This window comes from Haplochromis burtoni, unplaced genomic scaffold, assembly GCF_018398535.1.
Source record: "Haplochromis burtoni strain Fernald_Lab_line unplaced genomic scaffold, NCSU_Asbu1 Contig_1927, whole genome shotgun sequence".
Classification (NCBI taxonomy): domain Eukaryota; kingdom Metazoa; phylum Chordata; class Actinopteri; order Cichliformes; family Cichlidae; genus Haplochromis; species Haplochromis burtoni.
Genome location: NW_024584288.1, coordinates 8,747 through 19,218, shown reverse-complemented (window position 1 = coordinate 19,218; position 10,472 = coordinate 8,747). Strand labels below are relative to the sequence as shown.

The 10,472-nt window shown below is 36.3% G+C and overlaps 2 protein-coding genes across 2 annotated transcripts; both read right to left on the bottom strand.

The window, feature by feature from the left end:
* Positions 1–1,682: 1,682 nt before the first annotated feature.
* Positions 1,683–3,629, bottom strand: LOC121813570 (beta-galactoside-binding lectin-like). The gene is made up of 4 exons (XM_042217412.1): positions 3,519–3,629; positions 2,883–2,962; positions 2,293–2,464; positions 1,683–2,115 (listed from the first exon to the last, which is right to left on the bottom strand). The coding sequence occupies exons 1-4, from the start codon at positions 3,525–3,527 to the stop codon at positions 1,969–1,971; spliced, it is 408 nt and encodes a 135-aa protein (XP_042073346.1). The 5' UTR covers positions 3,528–3,629; the 3' UTR covers positions 1,683–1,968.
* A 5,146-nt stretch (positions 3,630–8,775) lies between these two features.
* On the bottom strand, positions 8,776–10,281 carry LOC102290317 (beta-galactoside-binding lectin-like). Its single transcript, XM_014331438.2, has 4 exons — positions 10,273–10,281; positions 9,894–9,973; positions 9,159–9,330; positions 8,776–9,004 (listed from the first exon to the last, which is right to left on the bottom strand). Exons 1-4 carry the CDS (start codon positions 10,279–10,281, stop codon positions 8,858–8,860), a joined length of 408 nt encoding a protein of 135 aa, XP_014186924.1. The 3' UTR covers positions 8,776–8,857.
* Positions 10,282–10,472: the final 191 nt, after the last annotated feature.

The following is a 10,472-nucleotide window of genomic DNA, read 5'->3' as shown; positions in this document are numbered from 1 at the left end:
AGTTTTATTCATAGTGGTATTCTGTTGCTGGACCTGTGCCTCAGTGACAAAACGTCTAAGCATTTTGACTTGCAGTGCTTAAACAATGCCAAAGGTATAATGCATTTTGGGGGCATTGACTATTTATATGAGAAGGATATTTAGTTTTGACACATGGATAAACTCTTTTGGGAGAGATATGAGCTTTTGCAGGGGATCCATGGTGTTGTGCTAAACCATCCAGGTTATTTTGACAAAAGCACTAAATGAATGCACATGTGCCAAGGCACTTGAGAAGGATCTGTGCTATTTTGACTGTACTGGCCTTTTATATGGGAAAGGAATCTGCTTTTGAAGCATGGATGAAGAGTTTGGGGAAAGATATTTGATTTTGCTAGTGAGCTATACTGTTGGGCAGAACTGTAAGACTGTTTGGCCAAATGACCTTATGGTTTTGAGAATGTCATCTCGGTTTCAAGAAATGAGCCAAACCAATTGAGAAAAACTGTAAGTAGGATTATATGAATATGGAGTAATTCTACCCTCTCCAAAACAATCAGTTATTCTTATTGTTGTCAGGGGATGAGGTGAAGGAAGGTCAGACATTAGAGCAGAACCAGAAAGGTGAAAGCTCAGGGTGAAGAAATATAAGCTTTTGGGGAGCATGAGCATGGACCGTGTGATGTACCCACTGTCCATAATATATGTAGTATTATTTTTCGTCTTAGGTTTGTAGGCATTACGACATTTAAGTAGAAATATAACTGAATTTACAAACACTGACACACACACAGACACAAACACACATCTGCTAAGAGTGTGATTTCTTCTTTTGCCGTGTTGATTTATATAATTAATAATGGATATGCAAAAGTGCATTAAAATGCACATCTCATCTTTATAATTCAGTTCTGACCATACTGAAACTCGGTTGAAATCATTTTTACCGGGGAAAAACGAAAAACGTTGCCCACGATCTCCAAACTGATGGTCGTCTGGTTACATCCAAAAGAAAATAGGCAGCCCAGTTTTCAGAAACTAGAGCGAGGTGCTCATCTCTGAAGGTAGCATCAGAACCAAAGACAACTGAAAAACACTCCTCAGCATATCTGTGGCTAGAGCATGGTTTACTGGCTGCTAGTTATAGCCAAGATTAGGAAGTCCGTCAAAATAAAAAATGATCTTGATGTCTCTGATAATGGGAAAACAATAAACCCTTCTGGAAGTTAAAAACTCTCTTAACAAGAATGTCAAAAGGTTACCTCATTGTGCTGCAGCTGAGTAACCAAATCATTCAACTTCAGAGCTCCAGCTTCAGCACTACTTCTTATCCATAATGGACTTTGTCATCATTTTCATCATCTTCTGAGGCTCCTCAAAAACTGGTATTTCCTCCTCTGACCTTTTTTTTTTAAAGTTTATATTTTAATTAACAACAATACTTAAATTATCTTTAAAAAAAAGATAAAGAGTTTTTGATGTTGTGTTGATGTTTTTCATCAGTTTATTAATGTGAGACTATACATTCTGAACTGATCTGTAGTTCATACTTTGGTACAGACGCTAAATACAGCCCATATGTGAAGGTTAAATTACAGACCCCAGCAGTGACGGTTTCACCTATGAAGTAATTTCACTGTGTAAGTGTTACAAGGATAAAGAGTCAACAGAGCCGTGTTTCTTTCATCACAGAAAACGCTTTAATTGATGCTGTTACAGGTAAGAATCAAAATATAGCAAATAACTAACAAAGAAGCATTTAAAGGCACATTAAAGAAAACCTGATCACACTGTACTGTATGTGGTTCTTGCTAGCAAAACATTACAAAAAGGTTATGATTCTTTAGGAGTCCATCTGTTTGGATTTGCTCTCAACAAACTCAATTTCTGAAGAAGCTGAAGACCTAGAGCAACATTATCACCTGCTGCTAGACAAAGTGAAAAAGAAAACAAAAATTTCAATCCAGCAATTCAAGAGAGGAAAGAGATTTACTTGATCTCAATGCTTTGAATGCGAGCACCCTCATGAAAGCTCATGAACGAGTATTCCTGTGCACCGAGGCGGTTGGGGAAACGAAATGTTGAGCCATCTGGTAAAGTCACCTCAAACTCTGAAGGAGTGAATCTGATGACAATCTAAAAGACATGAGAGACAGAGGACTTATATTATAGCTTGTAAAGATAGATAGATAGATAGATAGATAGATAGATAGATAGATAGATAGATAGATAGATAGATAGATAGATAGATAGATAGATAGATAGATAGATAGATAGATAGATAGATAGATAGATAGATAGATAGATAGATACCTTGAAGTCCTTTCCCAGGCTGAAAGGAAAGCGTTCCTCCTTTTGCTCCTGACACCACTTGTCTGCCTCGAAAGTGTTGCAAACAATGATGTTTGTGTGTCCCCTGGCGTTAAAACGAGGGTTGAGATGAAGTGCAATTCTGTCGTCACTGGGGCCAATATTCACTGCAAACCTGCAACGAACAGACACACAAAGCTACATGCTTAAAACACTTATTAATTATTACTATACTAGGTAAGCTATAATGAGAAGAACAACAAGAATTAAACACAAAAACATGTTTCATAGCTGTACTTTTAAGGTTTCAGCTTCCTTAAAGAGACAAAGACAGTTCACAACAAATTCAAATTTAGACATTTTTCACCTGGTTAGCATTTTTGTGTGAAATCTGACATTTGGGAGATGACAGCTGCATCTCCCAAATGTATAACAAGAATCAATTTTGTTACATTTTGGTTGAAACTACAATTACTGAAAACCAAAAAGTTCCAATAAGAGTTTTTAGTTTATCCTTTTTATTATTTTCAATTTTACTATGATTCACTAATTTACAAAATCATGATAGAGTTTGGTCTTACTCTAGTACTTACTCTTTGGAATCAGGTTTAACAACTCCAACAACAGTCAGGGTTTGTCCAACCTTGAAGGTCATGTTCTTTATTGTCATAACCTGTGAAGAAAAATTATTAGTTTACATTAGATTAGCCTGTAGTGTTTCCCTTGGGATAAATATATCGTGGACAAACGAGAGAAACATGTTCTGTAAGATAACGCACACATACAGACACAAAAGTTGGGCAGGTTGATGATATGGTGATGTTTTCTGTCTGAGGCTACAATAATATTTGCATCTAATAAAAAAATCTAGAAAGTAGTATTACTAGACAGTAATGCACTGTATTAAGTAACTTACCCGTTACTGTTGATGATAATACAAAGCAACAGTTAAGAAGTGATTAATGCACACTTACACTATGTGGTAAATAGCAAAGGTCATCAAATAAATCCAAAAGAGCAGGGCTCCCAAATTTTCAATCAAAAGTCAATTTAAAAAAAAAACAAAACAAAAAAAAAAACAGAGTTACATCAGCCTGGTATAGATTAAGTTTGCACCAGCTGTCAGTTCCATGTTTAAACTATGGTTTAAGACTCTCCATATCAGTTACAGGACTCGGAGAGAAGCAAAAGTAATGTAAGTTAAATATTGCTGCCAAAATTATACTTACAGTCTCCATCCTGACAGATGTAATAGGTCAAGTCGTGAAGCTGAGAAGAAATGAGAGTGCTGTGTGGTCTTGTCTCTTTGCACTCCAGCAGAAGGCCACAGTATATAGAAGGTAGGCGGTGCCTTCAACCTGAATGACATTTCAAACGGCCAGTATAACTGTGCTACTGCACAGTAAAATTTGCAGTGTTAAAATAACACTTAAAGAGTTGAATTTAACACTGGTCCCGAGTCTATTTGGTCCCATTTGGAATTGGTGTTAAATCAACTCTTTCTATAGTGTTAAAATTTTAGAGTAAAATTAACTCTAAATAGAGTGAAAATTTAGCACTGAGTAACACTGCATAGTGTTAAAACAACTTAACACTACTAGTAGTGTCGTATTATTTACTCTATCATAGTGATAAATGAACTGTATTTGAGGAAAATCCCACTGATTTTTAACACTGAACTGACTTATTTGAAATGAACACTGGGGGTTCAAATAACTGATGAGAGTTGATGTTACTCCATACTGTGTTATTCATACACTGATCTCTAGTGAAAAATTAGCTCTCATAGAATAAAATTTTAAATTAATTTTACACCAAGTAGTGTTACTAAAACTCTTCCTGTAGTGTTACCTTTACACTCAATTTACTGTTTTGCAGCATGAAAACTTGGTTTTTAATCATTCTTTTACATATAAAACAAGTAAGCAAAAACCACAACTAGATCATACATTTGACAGCTTTATTTTCATGTCAGGCTCAAAATATTATATTATATTTAGCATGCTAAACTCCTACCAGCTGACTTGTATATGGAATATAGACCATAAAAATGTTAGTAGTTAACAAATACTGCCCCTGTTGGTGAAGACTGGCTGAATGCTAAGAAAAACTATTGTGAGAAAAATAAAAGAGCTAAATATGCTTTTTATTAATCGTAAATGACATGTCACAACCATATTCACTTCATGACACTCAAGCAAATCTGTCACTGGCAAGTTTATGAATTCTGGATGTAATGTAAAGTCAGACATTTAATTAATAATCATGAATTTACTATTTTAATGACTCACAAAATAACTGTAATTTTTGCATGAAATCAACACAAAGTGGACTGTAACAGTGAGGTGCTTTGAGGAATACTACACTACTACTAAACGTTTACACTGCAGCTTACCCCTGTTTCACATAGAATTGGAGTTCTGGCTTCTACATTATTACTTAATTTAATTTCAACCTTTAATGTGATTTAAATAATTGTAACCCTTTCCAAAAATGGTTACAATTATTTGGGGTTCGGGGAAAAAAGCCCAGTTAATACAAAGTATTTGCTGTGTTCTGTTTAGTTTTAATCCAAAGAGGAAGATTGCAATGCAGCCTTTGTTCAGCTATTATACCGGGAAAGCAAGAACTCATAACAGAAATGAAACAGGGAAAATGTTAGCATGTTTATCTTGCTGTCTAACAGATAATGTTTGTGCATATGTCTTCTCATCTACCATTCCTTTCCAAGCAAATTCTCCCCGTATCCAAAAAAGTGATGCAAGGTGCTTATTATAGCCTGCCTAATTTATCAATCTAAAGAGGAAAGAATTCAATGCAGCCTTTGCTCAGCTCTGATACAGGGAAAGAGAGAAGGTGTGACAGAAATGACACAAGGAAATGTTAACATGTGTTTATCTTAATGTCTAACAGATAATGTTTGTGCATATGTCATCTCATTTACCATATCTGCACTGCTTCCCCAATTACATTTTCCCCATATCCAAAATAGTCCAAATGATACAAGCTCCTTATTATATCCTGCCTATAGTATCAAACTAAAGGGGAAAGAATCCAACACAGCATTTGTTTCTATCTAGCAGATAACTGACATGCCTATGTATGTCCATGCAGACAGGAAGATCTTTAGAGCTGATTTAAAATTGTCATTTGATGGCTTAGACCAGAGGTGTCGAACTCCAGGCCTCGAGAGCCGGTGTCCTGCAGGTTTTAGATATCACCCTGGGTCAACATACCTGAATCAAATGATTAGTTCATTACCAGGCTTCTGGAGAACTTTGAGACATGCTGAGGAGGTATTTTAGCCATTTAAATCAGTTGTGTTGGATCAAGGACACATCCAAAACCTGCAGGACACCGGCCCTCGAGGCCTGGAGTTCGACAGCTGTGGCTTAGACCATCAAATGTCAAACTCCATCCCTCGAGGGCCCGTGCCCTGAAACTTTTGAATGTGTCGCTGATGCAACACACCTGAATAAAATTATTAGGTTATTAACAAGACTCTATTGAACTTGACTGCATGCTGAGGTGGCAACCCCTTACCCTACTCAAGTAAATGTAAATAAATGTAAGTACATGTGCGTTTTTGAAAAAGAAATTACTGAAAATGTACTGAATGGCTGAATGAATGGTTGAATCGGCACCTCAGGATTCTGTGCTTCGAGGATTCTGGTAGTTAGAATGACTCGGGGTGTTGATTCATTTAAACTAACATAATCTTCCTGCTGCAACCAGGTTTCTGTAAGGCAGAGTAAATCAATTTGTTGATTAATTATTAATTTGTGCACTAACAAGGACTTGGAAGAGATAGACCTAATGTTTACTAAATCAAATTTGACTCTTTTACTCTTCGGTGCAGATGTGGATACAGTATTCTTTTTTCTTTGTGATTGTATGTTTTTTACGTCATTTTTTGCAGATTTTTAGATTATTTTTGTTTGTTTGGGAGCAGACACAGACTCTAAGGAGATGGGGTTTTGGGGGGTAGCAGAAGGAGAGAAGCTATAGAGAGGTGTTTAAGACTGCAACTCTGCTTCCTGGTCCCAAATCTGGACAGTTATGTAGTTATGTTTGGATGGGTTTAATAAATTTGGCCAGATTTTTGGAAATGAGAGCTGCTCCCTTCAAAGTGAAATGGATGCTGTCTCTCCTAACAAGACTAGGTTTCCCCCAGAAAGTTTTCCAATAATCTATAAAGCCCACATCGTTTTTTGGACACCACTCAGACAGACAGCAAATTCAAAAGAACGTGCAGCTAAGGATGTCACTCCTGGTCCAACTGGGGAGTGGACAAGAGAAAACTACAGATTCTAGCATTTTTTGGCAAAGTTGCACACCAATTCAATATTAATTTTAGATTTATGTTACTGGTTGTCCTTACTGCCAATGTGAATTATAATTTTATTCAATTTTGCATTTACCGTTAGCCGGTGGGGAAAAATGGTCAGTCACATGAACAGTTTGGTAGTGTACTGGGGCTTCTGTTTAAGTATATTTCCTCCTCATCATCATCCAGCCACCCTGTGTTCCCGGCTGTTTGGGACAATCTGCCGGGGGAGAGCTAATGGGCCCTACAGTACCTTTAGCTGCACCAGCTACAGGGGCCTAGCTAGCTACGAGGTTTTTAAGGGTGCGAAGCCAAGTCTCCAGTTCAGTAATCCTGGCATCCAGAGCTGCCAATCTCTACATTTATTATAAGTATCAATACTGCTAAAGGAAGTCGAGGAGTAACACACTGAGCAGGAAAGTGCAGGAGGAACAAATAAAGAGGCCATGCTACTAGTGAGTCAGCTACAAACTAAGCTAACCTAGCAAATCCCCAAAGACACAGTGAGGTGAGGAAATACTGTGAATATAATTAGCGGGAGAATCAACAAAGAATGTGCTTTGGATAAAGTGAAGATGTGAAGATTACACTATGAAATAAGCAGTTATATATAAGTTGTTAATTTAATTGGCTACGTAGATTAATCAATCAATCACTCAGTCAATCATTTCATTTATTTATACACATATTTAAAAACAACACAGGTTGACCAAAGTGTTGTACAAAGTAAAAAGTAAAACAAACACACACAAAGAGAACAAAACAAAAACTCACCCACACACGGCACAAAAAAAATGTTGATTTATGTACCTGTGCATTTTCAACTTTTGCCGTTCCAGATGTTTTATGTTTGTTTTTCCTACAGGTGCAGCAGTTGGCAATACATTGTGCATTTCTATTTGTATTATATCATTTTACTATGTCTGAACCTGAATCCTCCCTTAATTATGCTGCAAAAGACCAATGCTGCTGGGGGCTTCCCTGAGTGTTTCTTTTTTTACTCACCTTTTTCACTCATTTATCTGCTTACATATGCATTTAATTAGTAGTTATTATTACAACTTCCTATTTGAACTGTGAAGTTTCTATCTTTCATGCCGAGGAAAACCCAGTGTTTGCAGAGAATGCTACTTGTCTGACTGCATCGTGCCAGGAGGGATTATGGTGTGGGGTTACTTTTCATGAGTTGAGCTCAGCCCCTTACTCTCAGTGAAAATAACTCTGGCATTTCCAGATCAGTTTATCTCTAGAAGGGATTTAAATGGTCTTCATATAAGAATACATAGAACATAAAACATTGCAATGCCAAAATATGGTCACACAGTTTCCAGTTTTGGAGCCTGTCAATTACTGAAGGCTGTTTATATTGTGATGACTCTGTCTGCCTGACTATCTGTGTTTGAAAATATAGTGCAACTTTTGCTATTAATCTATAAAACTGACCATAGATACCAGCAAAAGTTGGGGATTGCACTCTCACACTATTTGCTCCATTTTTTGAGATTTTTAGTTGAACTTGGAGCTACCTACAGAGTTTTGCTCTCGTTAGACATACATACAATTTAGGATTAATTATTCATTTAATAATATCAAGTAGAATAGATATATATTGTAATTTGATCTGTAGTACAAACCTTGGTACATACAGTTACTGTGAGTCAAAGCGGACCCTCATGTTATGAAATATGACCCATAATAAGAATTAAATTACAGACCACAGCAGTGACAGTTTCACCTATGAAGTAATTTCACAGGGGACGCCCAAAGGCATCATAAAACATTCCATGTTAGTGTAACAAGAATAAGGAGTCACCAGAGTCATGTTTTTTCATAAAAGAATGTGTTTTAAATAATGTTGCTGCAATAAAGAAAGAACAAGTGGAATGTCTTGGGAATTCAAACAAATGCTTTAGTACTTTCAGACACCTTACAGAAAACCTTGATCACACTTTATTTGATTTTTGCAAGCAAACTGCTAATTCCAAACAGAAAAATCACTTTGGCTACTTTAAAACTTCAGTTATCTGTGTCAAGGACCAAAGAAAATATTTATCTTACATCCCATCTTCACATCCAAAGCTGTTTGGATCAGGCTCTCAACAAACTAAATTCCTTTAAGATAAAAAATGAAATTAGTGATGAGATTCAAGGTTGGCACGGTCACCATCCACCTTTGGGGAGATTACCTACTGATAGACAAGCAGAAAAATAAAACAAGCAATGTGAATTGATGATGTAGATTTACTTGATCTCAATGCTTCTAATTTCAGCATCTTGACCAAAGCCAATGACAGAGTACTTCCTTGCACCCATGCGGTTGGGAAAACAGAATGTTGAGCCATTTGGTAAAGTCACCACAAACTCTGAAGGTGTGAATTTAATGGCGATCTAAAAAAGACATTTTGAGTGAAAAGAAACAGAGAGACAAATTATAGATTGATTGTAATACACACACACACACACACACACACACACACATACATGTATACGTATACATATATATATGTATAAAAGGTGAAAATACAGACACACACTCTCATACCTGAAACTCCTTTCCCTCACAGAAAGGAAAGCAATCCTCATGTTGCTCCTTACACCAATTGCCTGCCTCCAAAGAATTGCAGACAATTTTATTTATCTGTCCCTTTGCATTAAAGCGAGGGTTGAAATGAAATGCAATTCTGTCCACGCTGGGGCCAATATCCAGCGTGAATCTGCAATGTACAGACACACAAATATTTATTACATCTTATATTCCTTTTAGCATGCGTAGGAAGGACATAGGGCTGAAATAAACTGAAATACAGATATAGCATTTTTGACACACATTTGCAAATATTTTTGCTACAATAAATTTAAAGGACCATTCACCCCATAATCAAATTCTTAGGGCAATTTTAAAACAGAAATAAGCACAGGAAGTTTAAAACATCATGTAACTTAAATGAACCGCTAATGAAATTCTCATATTGGATTAAACACAAAAATGAAATGTTTCATAGCTCTATTTTACGCTTCAGCTGTCTTAAGGATAGTTCACACCAAAATCAAATGTACACATTTATCTCATGACCTTAGGATAAAGTTATAATTTTTGTGCCAGCTGGACAGAATAAAAAATATATGAGAGATACGTGAAAGAATTTTGGGAATAGAAGTTGAAAACACAGTAACTGTTATCTTTTATGCATTAAAATATTTGATTGTATTTCCCAACTTTACTATCATAGAATGATGTGTAACATCATAATACAGTTTATCTTTAATCAGTACTTACTCTTTGGGATCTGGTTTGATCACGCCAACAAGAGACAGGGTTTGTCCAACCTTGAAAGTCATGTTCTTTATTGTCATCCACTGTGAAGAAAACAAAGAAACATTTGGTGATGCAGCACTGGCCAGTGTTGTTTTCTATCTGAGACTGCAGTAATAATTGGCCCTAATAAAAGGTCAGTAGTATTACTCAACAACAATGCATTGTATGACCCATATTCAATAATGCCCAATAATGTGAATATTTTGACTATCAAAGCTCATCAAAATCTCAATAAAACTAAAATCAAACGTCTGATTCGGTTGAATCCGTGTTAGAATTATGGTTTAAGACTGTCCTTATTGGTCATGCAACACAAAGAGAAAATAGTCATATTACTTACTTCCACCATCTTGGTAGATGTACAAGGTTAAGTACAGGTGAGAAGAAATGAGTGCTGCAGGGTTTTGTCTCTCTGCACCCCAGAAAGCTGCATTATATAAAGGGAGTGCAGAATTATTAGGCAAATGAGTATTTTGTCCACATCATCCTCTTCATGCATGTTGTCTTACTCCAAGCTGTATAGGCTCGAAAGCCTACTAC

Bases quoted from the DNA above. Each gene is read 5' to 3' on its own strand.
- LOC121813570 (XM_042217412.1), bottom strand. The intron at 2,465-2,882 runs GTAAGTACTAGA...TGTTCGTTGCAG, and splicing joins GTTAAACCTGATTCCAAAGA to GTTTGCAGTGAATATTGGCC. The intron at 2,116-2,292 runs GTATCTATCTAT...CATGTCTTTTAG, and splicing joins GCCTGGGAAAGGACTTCAAG to ATTGTCATCAGATTCACTCC.
- LOC102290317 (XM_014331438.2), bottom strand. The intron at 9,331-9,893 runs GTAAGTACTGAT...TGTACATTGCAG, and splicing joins ATCAAACCAGATCCCAAAGA to ATTCACGCTGGATATTGGCC. The intron at 9,005-9,158 runs GTATGAGAGTGT...TGTCTTTTTTAG, and splicing joins GTGAGGGAAAGGAGTTTCAG to ATCGCCATTAAATTCACACC.